Source organism: Calliopsis andreniformis, chromosome 4 (genome assembly GCF_051401765.1).
Source record: "Calliopsis andreniformis isolate RMS-2024a chromosome 4, iyCalAndr_principal, whole genome shotgun sequence".
Classification (NCBI taxonomy): Eukaryota; Metazoa; Arthropoda; class Insecta; order Hymenoptera; family Andrenidae; genus Calliopsis; species Calliopsis andreniformis.
Window position 1 is genome coordinate 12,387,921 of NC_135065.1, and position 21,340 is coordinate 12,409,260.

General features: G+C 48.7%; 1 protein-coding gene across 5 annotated transcripts in view; it reads right to left on the bottom strand.

Moving 5' to 3' along the window:
- Positions 1–21,340, bottom strand: part of Tyn (trynity) — a 109,915-nt gene that overhangs the window by 1,211 nt on the left and 87,364 nt on the right. For 2 of the 5 annotated variants that reach the window (XM_076377027.1, XM_076377028.1), the window contains 6 exons: positions 4,069–4,156; positions 3,652–3,921; positions 964–1,230; positions 544–882; positions 338–457; positions 86–261 (listed from right to left, as the gene is read on the bottom strand). In XM_076377027.1, the coding sequence (XP_076233142.1) occupies positions 86–261; positions 338–457; positions 544–882; positions 964–1,230; positions 3,652–3,921; positions 4,069–4,156 (1,260 nt within the window). Of the gene's footprint in view, positions 1–85; positions 262–337; positions 458–543; positions 883–963; positions 1,231–1,306; positions 1,516–3,651; positions 3,922–4,068; positions 4,157–4,767; positions 4,860–10,117; positions 10,198–21,340 lie in introns of those variants that run through there. The other 3 variants (XM_076377029.1, XM_076377030.1, XM_076377031.1) reach the window with 3 other exon arrangements.

Here is a 21,340-nt window from a genome sequence, read left to right on the forward strand (position 1 = left end):
CAGAGAGTTTGAGCAGAACTTAGAGGACTCGGATGGATACATGGATACGTGGATGAAATGTGAACGCTGCGCTTTGATCACTTACCACGCTCTGAGTGTTACAGTCCTGGCCACTCATGGTCAGGTCGAGCTTGAACAAGTCGCTGTTGATTACGTCAATGTTGCATGTCTCTGAACGACCGAGGGCGTAGATACGGCCATTGAAGGGCTTGTTCGTGCGAACTTGGACTGCGATTCGCGTGTCTTTGCAGTCGACCGACACTGTAACCATGTTTTATCCAATAAATATTACATTCGAAAAATATTCTGTGTTTTTTAAAGTATTCAATCCTTGTACCATCGTAGCAAGTGCCAGTTTTGTCACAGTTTATGTCGTTCCTCGTCAGATTATTTATGGTAGGATCTTCCGTGGTATCAAAGACCACTGGCAGTGGGTCATTGACTGGACCTGTGCCTTCTAGAAATACATACCGATAAAATTACTTTATATTCTGACCACCATTATTAATGAGAGGTACGTTTAGGAAGACCATCAACTCTTACTTTCACAGTAGTTTTCGAAGTACGTTCCAACCCTTTCCCCGTTATCGATCAGAGGCCTCTCTGCGTTGAGGTACGCCGAAGGGCCATCGGGAAGAGTCCAGTGATCCAAATGGAACAGCTGGCAGTTGTAAGCCGATCCCTGAGGGGCGCCTCGATAGAGGAAGGATCTGCAAAGAAACTCGTTCTCGATGTCGCAAGCCAATCTGCACGCGGTCTCGCTTTGAACCTGGAGTTCTTTATCGGTGTAATAATGTAGCCCCGCGTACTGTGCAACCTTATCATCCGCCACGCCGATTCGGGGTATCTGGAAAATCCTTTGAGACTTGCAGGCCTCTTTCCCTAAAAATGATGGATATTAAAGTAGTCTTCTATGTCTGCAGATCATAATTGGATAGATTTATTTTAGAGATCGAACATTACCCTTTAGACAGAGATTCTCAAAGTAATCCACCCCTTGAGCGTCCACGAACTGCACGTACTGACCAGTCGTTCTTCGATCAGAGTCGCTGAGATGACATTGTAGAGTCAGATAATTGTATTCCACGGAACGGCAGGTGAAACGGTGCTCGTTGAGGCAAGCCGCGAGACAAGCTTCCTTCGTCGACGTGTAAATCAGCGCGTTGTCCAGGCCACGGATCATCTTGTTCGGGACTCGCTCGAAGGACCATGGTCGCAGACAAACGTTTTCTGAAAAAGTATCAATGACCGTGCCAATATTCAGCCTACAATTCAATGCTAATAGTTTTCTTTTTCTGTCACGGACCGCCGTATAATTTTATGACGCGAGAAACGTATCTGTTACAGAGGGGCAGGACACGTGGCTACGCCTGACCGCAGGCGCGATGGTTGCACACCTGATGAACCGTACACAGGCTACAGGGCGTACTTCCTTACGTAACGCTTATTTATGCCAATATGAATTTCACCCGTCAACATCTGTGCCGCGTTAAAAATGTAATACAATGTCAAGAGCCATTGCCAGGTAGTTCGGCAGCTTCTCAGTAAATAAATGTTTATATTTGTCTTTATTTCGAAGTGCATTGTCTCTTTGACGTAACATAATATGTGGCGAATTTATCAGCTGGTGGGTCACGCGAATACCGCGAGGACCGCGGGACAAGCACGGGGTTGGTCGTCGTTGCCGAAATCACGAGTCGACGCAGCGGCATGTGACTTGGCACCGCACGCCTCCTTCGATCGTGACGCACGAACGCGTGCTTTTTGGCAGGGAAACGGGACTATATTTCGGCAGGGCCAGTAGCGCGCTCCAATTTCTTTTGTTCCGCCCTCGAAACCGGCGCTAACGTCGCCGACGATCCAACGAGTGGGACGATGCCAACGAACCGACACGCGTGACTTCGACGCGAATGATTCACCGCAACCATGCGAATTCCCAATCAGGCGGGATAGATTGACGACCACCGAAATACACTCGACGATACAATGGCTGCTCCGTTCAGACAATAAAGATCTATCGAGCTCCAGGCTTCTCGCTTTTATTTTCATTGCTTTTTTTGGCATTCCACACGCGTTTCGAATATATGATGCTCGATGTCTTTAAAAATAAACGGTCAGGTTACTCCTCAGACGGAGACTATTTCTGGACGTCCTGGAGGCGCGAAGAGACGCTGATCCTGAAGGCGACGAGGGATGCTGCACGATTTTTGCTCGCTGGAAATATTCTACTTGGCAGTGAACTGACGTTCGACCCTGTCGTTCGTGAGTCACAGCGCGGCTAAAATTAATCATCGTTTAGGGCCGCTTTATTTCTCGAATTAAACGACGGATACGGGACGGGCGTTACGTAAATTTTGCGCGAGCCAACTTCTAACGTTATAGTCGCTCGTGGTTGATCGACTGCGGCCCTGTGAATTCTTAACGCGTCGGGACCTCGATGACGGAGTCCCGTTTCGTCTGGGCGCGTGGTTATTTTAAGAAAAGAACGATTTCGAGCGGAAGTAGACAGGAAAAAGCACGACAGCCAGTGATATCGAAGTTACTCATCGAAGGGAAGTTTAGGAGTGATTTGAAACGAAAATGGCCATCTATCTAGTCAGTGAGGGAATAGGTTTATTGGGGAGCTGACCAGGCGCCTGAGGGGAAGGTAATCGCGCGTTTCAGGGAAATGGAAACCTTCCTCGAAGACCTTCATCGTTCTTTCAGGCGTGACCCGAGCCATAGGTTTGACAAAGACCCCTGGGGGTGTTCGGGGGTTAGTCCGAGTGGGTTTTACGACCAGCCCAAGATATTTCGAAGGATCGAAAGGTACCAGCAGGCTCGTTAAACCAATATTAGGGATTTCTTAGACCCCCTTGGGATCTTTTCGACACCTTCGACGATCCTGCAGGTACCTGTTTACAGCAGCGACCGTGCTTAAAGCATCCTTCACACCAGCCGAGGGGCACCAGCAGATTCCCTATTGTTTGCTGCTACCCTTGTCCCCTCCTTAGCAAATTTGAGGATCCTTCTATTGGTGAAAATCTGAACGCCAGTGTTTAGGAGGGACTTTCGGTTGTGTTAGTGCCTGCTGTCTATTGAGTCTCTATTTGAAAGATTCGAAAATTTAAGAACTTTCAGATTTAAAAATTTCTTTCTGTATTAAATTTTCATTTTTATTTTGAATTATTCAAGCTACCAGAAATATACCGAAAATTCGTTAGATATTGTCACTCAACGCAGTACAAATAATCCTATCGCCGACCGATAGCTACAGTTTCCTTATTTATTTGCACGTCTACCTGTTCTCTGTCGACTTGACCACTAGCAAGTAAACCTGGATTATCGCACCTACCCCGTCTTGCTTACTGTCGAAGATTTCTTTGACCTGCTCAGCGTTCGCTTGCCTTCCCTGTTCCCCTTCTGTTCCCACCACTTTCGAAAGGGTTTACTTTCGAGCAGAGTAAAGTTCAGGAGATGCAAAGGTATTAACATTCATTAACGAAGTCGTGCTGGTGGTATAATTATGCCGAAACACTAAAGGTTTTCAAGGTGGAGAACTCTTCGAACAGGTGCGCGAGGATTAGGAATTTTGAAGCAAATGTTTTACCTCTATATCAGATCCCTGTAGAATGTCTACTCCTCTCTAACTTGACGAATTCATAGACTCACCTGATCTGATCTGAAGTTTCGTCATGTAGTACATGTTCACAGCCCTCTGTGGCTGTGCCGCGGGATTCGTCGCGGCTGTTTCATTCTGCAGTTGGCAGACAGTGTCCTGCATCGGCGCCAAAGGATTTACGACGAAGGAGAAGGCAGCCGCCTGACACTCTGCCTCTTCCCTGCACCATCCTTGACACTCGTACAGCGACAGGTTCCTCACAGTGTAGTACGTTGTTCCACGGTAGTCGTAGTCCGTCAGCTTCTCGAACGCTGTCCTGGCTGAAACGTGAACACAGTTCCTTTAGAGATAATAAGACACGTGACCCGAGAGGCCCATCTTGCTCCTGCATCCGATCAGCGAAAGCAACCCTCGTTATAGTAAGGGTCTGAGTTTTTTCTGGGTGCGTCGCTAAAACGTGTACTCACCCAGAGCAGTTTCAGCGACCGAGACCAAGGTCAGGAGCATCACGCTCGCTGCCACAGCCGCCGTCGTGCCGATCGCGGACGAGCCCATCTGTAACAGAAGGAACGATCTCGGTTGCAAACTTAATTAGATTCAGACTGACCTTCGTTCTTGTCCTCTGTTCTTCTACAGGGCTTGATTCTTTCGCGAGGGCTGACTTAATGAATTTCGCCCGCATGCACGCTCACCGCGCGTGTAACCGGCACGAGTAAATGAAATGTTCGTGCATCTAAAACGATTTTCCAACCGGAGTTCCGCGCGCTTAGCAAACGAGCTACGCCAAGGTGAGTGGCTAGGAAGATATTAGGTGCCTTTAGAATCCGAGCGCCTCGAATGCGTTTGCTGTCGATCGAGTGGTTAACAGAAAGTTACCACCTCCTAGATTCGGGCTGAGACACTGAGGAATGCAACCTTCGTATATCTCGTTATGGAACGACTGAAGCAAAGTGTCTGTAAATCAGTCCCCCTCGAGAATAAATCGTTTACGGCCGATCGAGCGAGTCCGTTCATAAAAGTGCATAAAGACGATAGCCGGAGAAGCTGCTCCACACTTCTCAGTCTACTCAGACGACTCAGCGTAGGCCGAGCAATTCGCTCGTGCAAGCTGTAAGCATGCAAGTCGCCGCCTTCCTGCGTCCATCTTTTATTCTTCTTTTGCTAACCGACTATTTCCTGGATTTCTTCTTTTCCTCGGTTTTTGCTATCTTCCCACAGCTGCCACTTCTTGATTTCATCCATTCCACTATTCCCTGAGCCCTTCTTCTGCTTCTAGTTCAGCCTCATCTACCTTCCCCCTCGATAAAACTTATTTACGATCGATCGTTTCCTTCTTCTATCTCATTCTCGGTTTTCCTCATGGTTGATAGACCGATTCTCTGCAAAGAGTATGGCGGCCACGTAAGATCTTTATTTGCAGTTCTTTGCCTCTTCTACGTTCGTTTCGAATTTCGTTTATCTACTTGTGTTGGACTAACTGCTGCCCATTATCGTTCTCTCCACCTGAAACGATTTCCCTCCGAATTCTACCAGCTGTTCCCTATCCTCTCGACAATCCTTTCGAAGCGTTATTATCCCTAGTTCGTTCACCGGTCGTTTGTCCTGTTACCTCGATTCCCGACGCGAATAGGAGACATTCCGCGCGGCTCGGTGCGTTCTCCGTTCGCGATGGCAGCGCTAAAAACCGTCGGACTTGATGCACGTCCTCGGGTCGTACGAGGTACCCTCTGGTAATTGCGGCAGCACGTAAATGACGCGAGATTGCTCGGCTGAAATTAACGTAATGCAATAACGGCGCGTTAGGCCTCCGGAGGACGGGCTGAGCTACGGCGTTTCGTAGCCTGGGTTCGAGGTCATCGAGCCTGGAATAACCGAGGACCGTGTAACAGAAGAGAGGAGCTTTGTCGCTGCTCATACTGGGGTCAAAGGTGCACCCTAGGCTCCCACCTCCTCCTCTCGTTCATATCCATCGCCTCTCCCGTCGCTTTGACCTGGCCCGTAACCATTGCGCCTCGACGAACTTTCAATCGAAGTTCTAGGGCTCTGCAAAAGCTCTAGACGACTAGACTTTACGCTCTTTTGTATCGCCCTGTCAATTCTACCAAAGCGTCTAGGGGTTTTCGAAAGCCGAGGGAAAATCTAGTGCAGAAGAGGATTAAATCCCATAACTGCCACGAGTATCGTGGCGTGTGCACCCGCTAACAATGAGGAATGTGCTTTGGTTTACTCGGCGGACGGGTTGATGCACTGTTACGAAGATTAATGCGCTTGCCGCGGCTGGCGAGATAGAGACCAGGAGAAGAACCGCGGATTTCTTCCGTCGGCGGGTCGGCTGAGTTACCTGAGAAAACTAGAGCTTCCAGGAACGCTGCTATTGAGGGAACGCGGCAAACGCTCCATGGCCTTACTGTTGCACCCTACGATACTTTCTTCCTGGGGATAGGAGACGTGTCACGTGACACGGGACGTGTGGAATTCCCACAGCATATGTGACCATTGACGTCTCTCTCACGACTTCCTTCCCCGATTGGGGAAATCCACGAGAGAAATGTCGAGAAGGGAACGACCGATGACGAATGTCGTGTAGCGTTTCAAACAGACCTTCGTTTCCACAGCCATATTTCAAGGTTTTCTCTGGCTCTTGAAACGCGCCAAGGAGAAAGGGCTGCGTTTAATTGAATTGGTCATAGGGGTAAAGTGCACGTGTGCAAAATTCTCGCGTCTCGGCGATTATGCTCGCAGGGAAGTGGTTTCGATCGCAGCCCTGACCTTTACGTCACAACCGGTCTCTAGACGGCGTGGACGAGAAACCTGGTCGACGAGTTCTCGCGAGGTGTTCCGCGGCTTTTCAAGGCCCTGCCAGCGAGGATCGCCACTTCCGGTACTTCGTTCCGCGAACTACGTCGCTTCCGGACCTCTCGACCGTAGCCTCCCTTTATTCGACCCTTATCATTCCTAATAAACGCATGTTCTCCGTGATTTCCGGTCGTTGTCGCGGGAACGCTGGCCTCTACGAAACTCGGACAGACTTATTAACTTTAACGAAGGCGAATGTTGTCGATGTACCCTCCTAGATAGCGCATTAGCAAGCTCACCTCTGACATTCGATTCGTTCTAGCAAATGGTGTCCGAGGAGAAGCCGATTGTTCCAAGCAGCGTAATTGATATCCAGAACCGAGGACCGTTGCGCCGCGACTCCAGGCATTTAATTATCCCGTTTATGAAAGGTCGAGGTCCCTGGGTCCATCGAGGCCATCCTCGCGGCTCGAAATCGCGGCTCGAAATCGCTTCGTGAATCGCTGCTCCCATCCCATCTCGGAGCACGATTTTCCATTTGTCTTGGCGTTCGTTCCCGGAGTCGTGACTAGGCACAATGATCTCGTAACAAATGCAGCCTGATTTAGCGGAGGCGTTCCCCTACATCCTTGGGACGTCGACGGGAGATCGCCACGAGCGAATCTATCCTCCTTATTAACTCATCCGCCAGTAACGAACTGGTTTCAAAGATCCCGGGCTTATTGCCAGGCACTAGCCAGTCGACTGGGCCAGAAACCGATCGAATCATCAATATTAAACAGCTCGCAGGGAAGATTTATGGACATCCCGTGAATGGGGACCAGGAGAACAGTACTTTTTCCGCCGCTCTGAGAAGAAGCGTTCCGTGTGTGCGAGCCAGGGCAATTAAATGGTATCTGACGTTCATTAAACGAACGAATAGTGCGACGATTTAATTACATGCATACGAGGCGTGCTTCTGGCGATGCGTTCTTCCGTGGACGACTTTTCAGGCTGCGTATATAGAACAAACACTTCAACGAGTGTAGCGACCGCGTTGGTACATTCCCACTGCAGATTTTTATCTCCCGCGCTAAAGTGGAGGACTCTGAGTCGACCTTGTCTCGATTAAATCGCGTAATCTTGTTAAATTGTTAGCATTATTCGAGATAAGCGTGGATCAGCGGTGCTTATTAAAATCAACATACTATTTGCTGGCAGTTAATTATACAGTCACGATATCCGTGTCCGGATTTACACGCTGGTTTTACGAGTTGTCAGAGTAATTAATCGATGAAATCTGCTAATCCGCACGATCACTTGCAATTAGTCACGAGACCAGCGTTTTCGTACATCAAGCCGAGAACGAAGATTTGAGATGACGTCTATGAATATTTGGTTATTTGCTTAGCCTTTGGTGTTTCCACAATGTGTGTCTCTGGACATTTGATTCGTTACATCATACCTAGTTCCCATGTTCGCGAGCCGAACGCTCGTGAATGCTCGAAGATGCTCGAATGTAGAAAAGTGTGTCGATCGACGGTTATTCGCCAGTGCTTACCGTCAAATTACGCGGTGTGTAACGGTGAAGAGCGTGTCCCAGAAAATTGCTCGGTTACGAGCCTCATTCTGCGAATTTTTAAGGGAGCCCAGCTCGTTCCCATCCATTCCCACGTAATTCGAGTGATATTCAGTCGGCTGGTTTCCCAGCACGCAGGGTCACCGCTACGAGGATAAATCCCATTCGTACGGCGAGATAAACTCTTCAAGCGTATGATCGCGATCGCGATTGCGCATCCTGGAAGGCGGCAGGAAGGTCCTGCGCGTGCACTACTACCGGAACACGTAGATTTATGCTCCTTGGAACGTCACCGTTGCTTGGATTAATGGCTAACCTCGCTCTTGGCCTCTCCTGTCCGCTCCACGACACGCTCCTCGCTAACGAGTCTTCGGGATGTCCGCTTGCACTTTTTCCCGATTGCTTCGACACTGTCTCGTATTTCAACCCATGCTCCGTCTATATTCGTAGCCCGTGTTCCACGATTTAGAAGAATGCGTTACATTCGCCAATCAGTTTGATAGGAAAATATGTTACATAGAGCCAAGAGCAAGCTCGCGCAGGAAATCTCGAGTGGTGGATCTTAGAGCTCCTCGTGGATCCATAGAGTCCAAAGGTAGGATCTGTTCGTGTTCGCGGAGTGGGCGCTCGAAGGAGAAAGGGAATCCAAGAGGACTCTACGAGCACGATGGCGGGAGATAACGTGGCAGATTAAGAAAGAAGATACTATCGTTTCCGTCGGCCAACTTCGCTCCACCTAGTATTTCCGGCTAGGCGATTGTTATTTGCATATTATACACGCGGTTGATCCTGCGATAGCGCAGCCAGGACTGAGGATTCCCGTCCTTCTTGGCTTAGGGCCAGGCTGAAGCCTTCACAGTCACGACAGTACTCGTGATGAACTGATCACCTTCGGGGGAACTTTGCCCGAACGTAAAGATTAGGCGGGCACAACCGGTTGAGAGAAATTATTTTCTGCTGGGAAGTTACGTAGGTGCAGATCGATCGAAGCGGTAGTTCATCGGCTCTTCCATTCGGGAAACCTGTCTCCCAACCAACTGTTCCTACAATTTTAGCGGAGGACTTCGGGTCGATTCAAAACTGGTATTCGTCGGGTTATCGCGACCGTGATCCCAGCAACGGTGAACATCGAGCATCTGATTTATGAGCGCATCTCCGTGGCGAACGGTAGCGCTCGCGTAGATTCATAAATAATGAGACGTGGAAGGCAGAGGAACGGTGCAATAGCCGACTAGGCAAGTTGGATACCTCCTCGAGGAATAAGAGATTCATAAACAATGAGGGTACGTAAATCGACGCCGCTGGATATCTCCGCGAGGAATGAATTTCGTCCCGAGTTCTATCGCTTCAGTGATCTCCAAGGTTGCGACGAATGATTGTGCGTCACTTTTCAGGCGTTTTTCAAGCAGTCACAGAACCTGGTCTCACCTTCCGTGAGAAAACGAAGTAGTCCCTAGACCTTGGGAAACGCTTGGGATCTAGTTCCAGTGGACTCCGTAAGCATCTGGAGACAAATGAAGCGTGCATTATCCGATACTCCAATGTTGTAACACCTTTATCTTCGGTATTCTGTTTTCCTCTTATGATATCACGAACCAGTTGCTCGTGGAAGGGCAGAAAATCACAGCGGTTTCACGCGTTCCGAGGCTCACGCAACTGGTAAGCCAGCTCACGTTAACGGAACACGATCATTATATATTGAACTGGAATAGATAAGCAGTTTCCTAAAGACTGGTTACTTGAACGAGCGATAAAGTCATCTACGCAAACGATCTCTAATTATTGTGCACGAGGAGTGCTTTCATCGGGCAGCGAGTTCATCCCCGTCACGGAGCGGAATGGCGTGGCCAGGCTGGCGCAACGATCGACGAAAGTACTCGAGGGTTAGTCGACGTAGAAGTTCCTCGGTGAACCTGGCGATAACGATCGTTCGGGCGGAGGAACACAGTCGCCTGGACCGATCTCGATAAATCTTGAAAGTAATTAGCGGCTGCATCGTCCTCGTCCTCGTCGTTGTCTTCGTGGTTCTCTTCGTGGTTGTCTTCGTGGTTGTCTTCGTGGTTGTTACGAGGCACGGAGGATAGGACCGTGCAAGTGGTCGGAGAACAAGGGAAGAAAGGAATCGAAGGACGAAAGGGACGAAGCAAGAAATATGATTATACCTTCTTCTGCTGGTTGGAGATGCGCGGTGCAACGACCTTCTCCTGGCAGAAACCCTTCGCTTCTCGCGGCGCTATCGTGCCGCGGGAATAATAATCTAGGAGGCCAACGCGGCGACCTCTCGGCTTCGATCTTCTCCTTGAAATTTACTCAAGATCCTCAGATTAACCTTATCCGTCCGCTGAGACTCCGCGATCTACCGGAAGTATTTTCACGTTCGATACCTGCGCCATAAATCTGTTTCAATTTCGCTGATACGTCGCGAAGCTTATTATTATTGTTAATGAACGAATAGAAAACTCTTCGGTGTATGAAGTATGTTAAGGAAAACGACTACTTCGTTAATTCAGGAAAGATGACTAAGATCAAAGCGGATGTTCGTATCTTGAGGTTGTGAAGTAGGGTAATGACCGCAATCTTCGTAAAGTAAGCTTCTGTACATCCGGTAATTACGATTCTTAATCGTGTGCGTTGTCGTTTCGATGTTCAATCAATTTATGTAATCGTGATGCCATCGACGTTATTAAAATACTTTAATTGGAAGCAATAAGAAGATGGAAATGCAAGAAATAAGGACGCTGGGCAAGGGGCAGTCGTCGAGGCAGGAAAAGCGGGGATGAAAACTCTATTCCAGGTTGTCAGCTTCTCTTCGCACTGTCACGTTGTCGACGTAACATCTAAGAAGCTCGAACATCCGCTTGTCTACTCGGAGTCTTCGTTTTCCATGCAAATTTAATCGTCGCGATGAATGCAGTGCGCAAGCGTAAATGGAAATTTGACTTCTGACAGATCTTTGGAAGCATCCGCTTGAACGTAGTGTTTCAATCGTATAAAACACTACCTTTATGTTGCTGCAACCTGATCTCAGAAACTCATCGTCTTTGCAGTTGTTCTCCAATTGTGTTTGAATCGTTATGCTTGGCTGCAGGGTCAGGAAGCGAAATTGCAAAAATCGTAACAATAATCGTAAATAAATTGGAGATGCACTCATGCTTGCTCGGATGTTGGATCTTTCGTAGAAAGAACCAAAGGTAGACGCTGTTCCTCTGCCTCGGAATCTTCAGATCTTTCTTTCCCGATAAATTACAGTGTTTAGCCAACTGATGGATAAACGTGCTCCGAAGAAGCAATGGCTGAACAAAGTAACCTTTAGGTAACGTCAAATGGGTAGGTGTCTCGCGACAAGTACCATTTAGCAAGGCAAGAGACACAGAAATTACAGTGAGCACCTGCGATCGGCGCCTTGGCTGCACCGTGAGATTTACCTTCACCGACTCGCTTCCCAAACGCTTCGAAACGAACGACTCGAAGTGCTTCAAGTCTTGAACTTTCTTTCAATCCACAGAATACATCTTTTTTCTCTTTCTCTTATTCAATTGCTTCCTTGTAGAAAAGAGATAGAAAGATACAAGCACAAGTACAAGTTGGAACGCATATGCGAGCTACGTTGAAGGGACGCAGAAGGGGGAAAAGAATACGGCAGGAATTTGTTAACCTTACTGTTCACTTTGTAACAAGCGAGGTACACGAGGCTCCGTTATGTGGCGTCCCATAGAATCGCGGAAGCTCGTTGGAACACAATGGTGCGCAGTGTCGTCAGACGGGGAACCGCAAGCGAGTTAGTCCGTGGAAGGGTTGCAGGCCATAATATGCAGAAATGAGAGAGAGACGAGTGCGGGTGGTCCGTTACGTCTGCTCAGCATCGGCCGACCTAACCGTGACTCGGTTGAGCCCTGAGCTAGAAAAGTCTCGCGACATCGTGGTCGCGAGCCAGAGGACGGCCGCGGTCACAGCTGCAACTGGTATTCTACTCGTTCCGCTGGTATTTCGCAGGACACGCCGCTGGCTCGCAATTTATCGAAGCTGGAGAGCGTTGCAAAGTTGCGGAGCAAAGAGATCCGCAAAGTTCCGCGGTTATTGCCAGCGCGGATCGGTCTACGATACTTCTTCGAGGGAAGTGAGAGGAGTCGGTGCACGACTCGTGTAAAAAGCAAGCGACTGCAAGTTATCGAATGGCTCGCGAAACGTGCAGCGGAACACTGGTTGCAAATTCAAGACACGAGTTTAGCCGCGCAACGATCGACGCTGGGGACGTAGCATCCGGTCGCGTTCGTGCACGCGGCGTGGAGATATTACGTAGCCACGGCAGTGTAAAACCGTCCCCCGCGACATTTTGTCTTCTTCCCTCGATGCACGAGCGGCTCGCTTTCGTGTTCCGCGATTTTTCCAACCGTCTAAGCGGATCTCGGCTTCTCCTTCTCTTCCTCTTTGTCTTCTTTTTGTTGGCCGATGCAAATGGAGTGGCCAAGAATAGGCGAGTTGCGAGCGAAAGAAGCCACGGGACGGCAAGACGAGAGGAGGGAAAAAGGAGCTCGAGGAACGACTGAAGATGTACCGCTCAAGGACACGATCTACCGCAACAGTGAGCTTCGTGACAAGGATGCGCAGGCGGTGGTGAACGCGGAGGAGAAGAACGAGTCGGAGGAGGAGAGGATCCACGGGGAGCAGCATCCGTGGCTCTCGGTTACACGAAACCGCTTGTCCAAAGGGTTTCTTTTAAATTCGCCATTCCAGCCTCTCTACCACCGGGGAAGACTCGAAACTAATGATCTTCGGATAGGATGTTCGCCGAAGAAGCACAGCCTCCAAACGTACGGCCCTGTTTCCTCCTCGTCCCCTCGTGGGTGGAACGATTTAATGAGCCCCTGGGAAAATTATGCTAGAGGGGACACTTCGTAGAAATTTTTCTCTCAATCTATTCTCCCGGGGCATGCGGACGATCCTTATCGATAACCCTGAACCCGTGGGTGCTTGGGAGAAACCTGACCTACAGGCTGTTTCGTGAAGCATAGAATGCCTTCGGTACTTCATTCTAGACCGAACCCAGAACCCAGACCTTGAGAATTTATGTAATAAGCTGAACCTGGAGAGATTGCGGCGTTAATTTAGTACCGAAAACGCTCGAGCAGCCTATAATCGTGCAGCCACGATCTCGTAGATCTTTGACCGTCGATAACTGATGACCCGGCAGTAAGATATCTCGCGTATGGCTTCGCTCGTGGTTGTGCAATTTTCTCAGCCAGCTTATTTTCCAATGATTCTCCGACCCTGCCAGCTTTTGCATAATTTGCATCAAACGACGGATGCACGTCGAGTTTTCTATGCGAAAGGATGTTCTGATGAAGGTACTAATTCGAGAGCATTTCGATACGGTGATTTCCAAGCTTTTACTAATCTTGCCGGTAATTCAGTAAGGTTGACAGGTAGCTGCTCTGTTTATTAACTCGCGTAATTGCGGATTCGTGGAAGGCTAATGGCCTAATGATCAATAAAGAAGCGAGTTTACATGTTTTTACGTTCGGGTTTCCGTGATTGATGAAACCAGAGATTATCGTAGGGTTCATAGTCCTTTAAGATTGGTTCCAGTCGACAGAAGTGAAACCTGGAGTCGATCGACGAATCGCGAGATCGAGGAACGCCGCTTTCAGGATCATTCTGCAAAACCGCATGCGTTCGCGTAAAGAAAGTTCTCGGTGTCTGTTTCACGGCCGCTGAAAAAGCGGGTCAGTGTCAAGTGGAAGGCGGAGGATGCACTTTCACCGCGCTTACGCGAGTTCGGAGTCATTGCGATTCCGTTTTACGTAATATAAAAACAATTCCGATTCGAGGAAACACGGCAACACTTTGCTCTTCAATTCGCTGGGAGTCAGCGACACGTGAGCCGACAATCCTGACACCAATAGTCAATGAAACAAATATCTGTCGCTAGCCTTTCCCGTCCTCAATCTCAGAATGTTCTAAGCATTTTTCTACCTAGATCGATAAGAGCATCGAACCAAAAGGGAAGCTCGCGTTTCGAGGAAGAGGCGCAAACTGGTCCAAAGCCGGTTTCTATGGTTCGACCGAGGCACCTAGTCAGCGCACCACGAAGATCAATTTTCAACGACAACAAAAATACCGCGATGATCCTAGAAGAGAGGACCAGCTCGCATTCCCGAGTGTATTCATTACCACCGCGTCAGGAAGGGGAACTGAAACGAGCAAACGGTTTGTAATACTCGATATCAGCCGCGGAATAACAGAGGAGCCGCAAGATCAGCTGGCCATACCGGCACGACCGGCTCGCGGAAAGAAAAACTGTTAGATAAACTTTCCGCAGCATCGCGTCTCCCTTTCTTTCTTTGCGATCGATGTTGGTCGACTCGGTTTATCGCTGTCACGACTACCAGCAGCCCTTGCTCCTCGAGAATACTTTGATCTACAGTTCTGAATCTCTAGAATTACCTTAAAGGAGAAGTATCTTAGTTGGCTATTACTGAAACGTAGCGACCTGGCAATTCCCTCAAGTTGGAAGCTACTATTTCCATTCTTTTGTTCTAGCCTTTCCATTTTCATTGTTATGACACAAGATTCATTCGCTGGCATTGATTTCTTGGATAACGACTACTGTGAATCGAATTGCATAGGACCAGAGTCCCTCCTGTTATTGCTCTTCCATTCCGACGTAGCGCCAGAGCGAATGCAACTGCAGCGTGCTGCCAGCACGGCTGCATACCTTGTGATCAATCCGCAGGCGCGCTTCGTTCCCCGACCACCTGAAAATAACTACGCAATTCTCTATCACCGAGGTACTACCTCTTTATCCTCGAGGAATGCTAAATTAGAAGGCCTCTGTAGCCGTAAAATTGAACGTTGCAACGCTTAATTAAAGATTCCACTCCACTGCTTTTTGATTATTCATTTCCCACTAGCATCATTCACGTTTCGTTCTTTTCTCTACGATTACTCTGATTTAATTTCAGCGATTCGAGGAATCAAAGCACAGAAGGATAAAGGGTTCGAGAAGGTAGTAGAGCAAGTTCAGTCTAAATTCCTTCGTGAAAGAGAAAAAGGTCCGATCGTACGGTCCAGTGGACCGCGACTGGAACTCAAAGGTCCATCGATTCTTAACCGCAGGTAATGGATTTCTAGCGATTTCCTCGTCGAAACACGAGGTCTGCACGCAATAGGAGCCAGACGTGATATGAATAATGCGAGGCACCGTCCCTGCCGAGGTACCTTCGAGGATCGTTTCGAATCGTCCGATTGCTTCGTTAAAGGAGTCGATCGAGCGGCGACTGATTTCTGGGTAGAGCTCCAGAAAAACGGGGAAGAGCCTGCTTTGATGTTCCCATCGACGATCGCATCAAAGGGACACCGGTGTCATTATTGCGCTGGAGGTTCCGATCTGACAGAATTTTTCGCGGCAGAACACGCGGCAATTGACGCGGCTCTGACGTTTTTCTGATGCCTGGTTTACTCGGCGTCACGCACTTACGAACTTCGGGCCCGTTAAAACGGTACATCATATAGCAGAACGTTTACAGGATTAACACGTTTTCTTTCGCGCCTCCCGCGCCGAGAAGAAGACGTTGATTCCTATTCGGAATGCCTCTCTCACGATCCTCCTTTGTTGCCTCGCGAGAACCGAGCTTCTCCTTTCGCGGATGCTCAACCTGACGTGGCGTCTTGAGTGACGCGTTAATTAGCTTCCGATTTAATGACGGCACTCTTTAATCGCTGATCAAAGGCAGATACTTCTAGGTTCACACGCCTATAGGTCTTCCAAGGACAGGATCCATCAATTGTGGCTATTTCACCGACTGTTCTTTCTTCGGATCGGAGGAATTCTGAGAAAGAATAGAATTCCGATGGAGAGCTAAGGGGGAGCTAACGGTATGGTGCTGGTTCGTAGCGCGGAAAGGAGATAATACGCCGACTTATGAGTCACGGGATGCGATTGGGTGTTTACCCAGACGATTAATCACAGGCCCTCCGAGAAGATTGCGTAACCCCGAAATTTTTCGAACGCCGACTTCCGACCCCATTTCGAGGAGAACGTACCGTTACGCCAAGATCGAAACGGCAGTCCCGCTCGAGCGCTTCTCTTCTCTTCGACCTTTCTTCGCCGATGCTTTTCTTGCTTCTGCTTCTCTGTAGTTACAGGATGCGGTTTATCGCGAACAATTGTTAACGTTAAGCCTTGTTGCAACTATAAGTAACCGTTACCTCTGAAGTGAACAAAATCGGAGTTTCATAGGAAATTGAACGATAACCTGATGTCATCACATTCTTTTGAGGAGTCTCAAGAGTTCTCTCAAATGATATTACAGCCGCGTATAGTTGGTCAGATTATTTTGAAACGAATCTTGATGATAATCTCATAGCTAGAAGCTAATAAACCACTCTGTCTGGGTGGTCGAGGATGAACTAAAGGGTAGACAGGTAATCCTGACTTCAAGTCCATTTCGTCCCTACGGCTATGCGCGAGTGATTCACAGAAAAATCGCAGGAAACGGGGAGTAGTCGGTGGAAGTTATTATAATAACGTCTGCGCAGACCTGTCTAGCTGAGACGTGACGCGTGGAATCTGGCTTGTCCAAGGCTGAGAAAACCGCTAGCGAACCGAACTGTTAACGAGTTCACGCCCCGTTTTTAACACGAAACTGAAGTTTGGCCTGGGCCAGGTGGAATGGGACTGAGCAAAGTTGAACGAACAACAGTTCCAGTCGGCCATCTATCGGAATTACAAAACTCGTCAGCGCGCTTCGCTAACCATTCTCATCAGTCGTTCAATTTTCTCATCGACTTTCAATCTTCATCCGATTTACTTGATCCAAGAATATATCGAAAGCATTATTATCTCAGCTGCATGCTAGGAATTTCAGAAGTTCATCAACTTTTATGTCAGTCATGTGATCGTTTTCAACACGCGAACAATCTCGCACTGCTTCATAATCGAGCCATCGTGAGCATTGGACGTCGATGAAGTTTCCCCATAGGTCTAATTTACGCTTGCATGTTTAGCGCTTCATCGATAATCGAGAAAAAAAAAAGAACGATCGATAGAACCAGTAGGAACTGATATGTACCTTTCCTCTCTTCTGTTGTCTAGCTTCTATTCTTTTAGTACTTCGACGAATTGGAAAGGGAACACGATAATTGAGGTCGCGTTGTTTCCGCTTAGTTTTAACGGTATTTAGACTGTCACTCTCCGTGTAAGGCTGAAAAGCGACTGTGACGATCTCAGATTTTGATTACCTCGCTTCAATGCGTTCCAGCACATTTAATCCTCCTTTAATGACCCATCGAATATTAACAGCACTCGCAGGGTTCATGCTCCAACGACTGAAGACGAAATTCTATCACGGGAACTCGCGCAGCTGGCAAGGTCGGCCTCACCTGGATAGGACGAGGTAGTGGCCATGTTTCGCAGATTTGATCGTTCCTAAATTATACGTTGCGAGGTCGGCGGACTACGATTTTTTTATTCTTAATGAGAATAAAGTCGATAAAAGTTCATGGGGATGATAAACGGTCCTTAGCCGATGGGTGGAGCTTGTAAAGGCGAGAGGGGAGAAGACGAATGGGGCTGAAATCTCGGCAGGATGAACAGCGAACCGGCGATACGTCTAATATCCTTGCGGCTGTTCGGTTTAGGCCCTCGGGATGAACAAAAGAGTGCGCCGATTAGTTTTATGGTCTTGAGATGATTCTAAACGAAAACGCCAGAGCCTTGGTGAACGAGGGAGAACGGTGTACGGTTGCTATTAAGCTTTTAAGGCGGAAACCCGTTCTTGCACACAGTAGTTATCGCGAGCGAGCACTGGACTGCGGCGTGTAATCCGCGAGGAGAAACAATAAGCCGTCGCGTCGGGCAGACGATTCTCAGGAATTTCCTATACCGATAACGGTGCGTCTATTCTCGTCGTTAGGATCGCGTTAACGTTGACGCAGATTGTTCACCTTCTGCCACAGTTATTGCGTACAGTTACGCGCGGATCACGCGGAATTGCCATCGCTGATTCCTCCCCGTTTCTTCCTTCTTTTCCCTGCGCTCGAGTTCACCTGCGATTCTCGCAGTCGCGACGAGGCAAAAGGAAGCGAATAACGGTCCCCAAAGATCTTAAATCACAAAATATTCCTGGTCGACGGAACAATCAAGCTTGTGTCTAATTGCTACTGTTACCAGTAGCGGTTCCGTTAATTAAGCTCGTTCGTCGAGTACCACGAACACGTGACACAATCGTTGATTGTCTCGTTACGATGCATTGCTCGCAATCTTGGCGACAGTGTCCAATTTCCAAGAGTGGATAAACGATTACGAAGAGAAACTGGTTGCGAGACTATGAATGATAGAAGAGTTGGTAGGTAGCGTTGACACGTTTAATTGCAGGTGTCGAAGAGACTCAGCTAGCTCCTCCATTAATCCTGACAAATTACAAGCATTGAGATTCATTTACCTACCCTGACTCGTCGCGAGAGTCGTTATCCACGAGCGTTTATTGCGACCTCAATGGTAGTATTAATTTAATACGTTTTATTCCCTCTAATAAAAAGGAACTTAAAGATAGCGTTTAGTGAAGCGACATCACGAAGCGTTTACTGCACCGTGCTTCCAAGGTAAGCAAAATTTATCACATCTGGAGGGAAGGATGGTCGAGAGGCTCGTCTCGGCTGGAGCTCAGTCGAAAACTGGACCTATTAAAATCTCGTGGTCTGTCCCGCGGTTTGTTTCCCGCCCGCTCGATTAATCGTTCGCTGGTAACCTCGTAAATTCCGCTGTAATTACGCACGCACACTTGTTGCTCGGTGCGACGAGTAATTGCGTGTTTTTACCCACGAAAGGCTCCCTCCTTCGAGCGAAATTATTTTGGCGTATGTAAAAGCGACGGAGCGGCACGCTAATGGGCGTCGAATGCATCCACGTGGCAAGGAATCGCCGACTTGGAGGAGCGATAGCTCAAAGTCGAGGCGCGGGCATAGTCGAGCGATTGAAATTCGCGATCGCGATCCCACGATTATCGTATCCACGCAGATGTACCGTTAATGGACGTTCCAGCTGTAATTCACGAGTCACGGAACGAGACGCCCATATGCCATCCACGATCGCTTAATATTTATATCTTCGCTCAGCGCGATCGCAAGCAAATACCGCGAACGGCCAGAAAGAGAAACACCGTTGCACGTTAGACGATTATTGCTGCAAGGAGGCCGTTTCGAAGACACTTGCGAAATACCATCGAGAAACGTCTTTCTTTATGGTACCATCCCGAGAAAATCGTAAACTGAGATTGTCGTTATCGGCTCGCGACTATCCATATAGATACTTCTGGCTTTATAAACCTGAGATGCGTCACTGATGCAACACATTCATTGGTTACGAGAGATTCAGGCGATCGTAAGCTCCTGCATTCTAGGTGACCATCATCCTGAATGAGGAATTCCATTCTCGACCATATCGACCTCCTGCGTCCTAGACCCTTTTCTCCTCCGTTCTTTTCTTTATTAATACATTCGCGATTCGTTCCAATTGAAGGCGTTTCATTTCCAGAAAGCGACGGGAAGTGGAATCCGGTCGGAAAGACGGCGGGTAACGGGAAACCAGCATGGATACGGCTGAGAGTCGAGCAGAGTCGAGGAAATAAAGGCCAGCAGTGGGCGTCGTTCGTGGCCATGGCCTCGCCGTTGCTCCGATAACTAAGGTCGTAGCGTTTTATGGAGACCGAGCTCATAAGTGTAACGGTGTTCGGACGCAAGGCTGACGATCCGAGTCGAAGAGAAGCGGTTACCGTTGCGCGGTCCACAAACTCCGGCTCGGCCAATATTCTCTCGATCCACTGCTGGCTGCGCGAGTCGCGTGTCCCTGTTTGCGTTTCTTCCTCGCTTCATCTCTCTGCCCGCGCCTTTTCTGCCGCTTCACGGCGACGTTACTGTTCTTTAACATATCGCGAATGCCTGGTCGTGAGCGGCAGGAACTCGACTGCCATCCTTTCGCACTTTGACGATTGATATTTCTCATTAAGCTCGATTCGTGAATCGATAAGAGGCGATCGCTGCACGTTTGGGGCCATTCAACGGTACTTAAGGTTCTACTATGTTGTACTGGCATTGAAATGGATGATATGGGCGACCGAAGGACTCTGAAATAGGCTGTGAACAGATATCGAGGACTGAATGAACTGAATAAAGGGCCGCAGAAGCGTGGCATTTTCACACCCACGCGGTCTCGTACTCGTAACTCGCCGCTATCGCGATCGACGACGGTAATTCCGCAAAAACTTGGTTACCGTTTGTTAGTGCAGATGCACGCGCCAAGGGATATCGGTGCTCACTGGAATCACGGCTTCGTGCCCGTTCCCTCCCGTTACTTTTCTCCTTTTTGATGCACCGTTTATGGAGCGGATGCACGGATACGCCAAATACGAAAGAACCCTGTCGTGCCATCGGTCAAGCGATTTTTTTCATCGAACCTCTGCTACCACTAACGTGCTATTCAGAAATCTACAAACTATGGTAGTCCAAGGTTTCGTCTAGCCTTCCCTAGCTCGACACCACGTTTGTGGTTAATGAACGAGCGCGATCGCTGAGCGGGAACTGCCTTTTTCCGGCGTTCCTCTCGCGAACGACACGGTTTCGATGGTTAGCCTTCTAACGGGCTGCTTGGAACTGTCTCGAGGTGGTCCGCGTTAGAAGAGAACCGAGTCGAATCGATTTACCAGCTGCTAGCCTTCCTACTGTACTGTAACACGTGTGAGAGAAAAAATTGAGAAATCCAGCGTCGCGCGAAGTCGAATTATTTGGAGAACAGAGAAACTGGTCAGGCGCATGCAAAGTGTGTTTTTAGTGCAGTGGAACGAGCGGGTTCGTCCAAACGTGGACTGACCAAGAACCGGATTGGGGACCGTTAAAATCGTTTCACGAGGATATTCGGGCCACGAGAAGTTAGCTCGCGAGCGAGGGTGGCTCGAGGGAACTGCATGGGCTGGTTCTCGCTAGCAACTAAAGCGTGACAGTCATCTCCATCGACGCGCACACGACTCGCGACCTTTCTTTCCCTGCTTTCAGTCGTGCTTGGCATCTCGATCGCGTACCTCCCGAGCACGACCTCGTTTTCTAGCGTGGACGCGCGTCGATCGCTGTACCGTTAATCGATCAATTTGCAAGCGGCGCCATCTAGATCGCATCTGACTCCGAAGATCGAGGGCAATTTCGCGTCTTTTCGTTTACAAGTTGCGCGGTGAAATGCGGGCAGGTTCATGATTACTACACGGCGCCTCTAATACACGCTATTTGCGAGAATCCTCGCGATCGAGATCGACGATTCAAAAGCTAGACTTATTACGAACGGGCTCCTTCGATAATTGAAAGTCGGCTTAAATTGCACGCGATGCCTGCATCGGTTC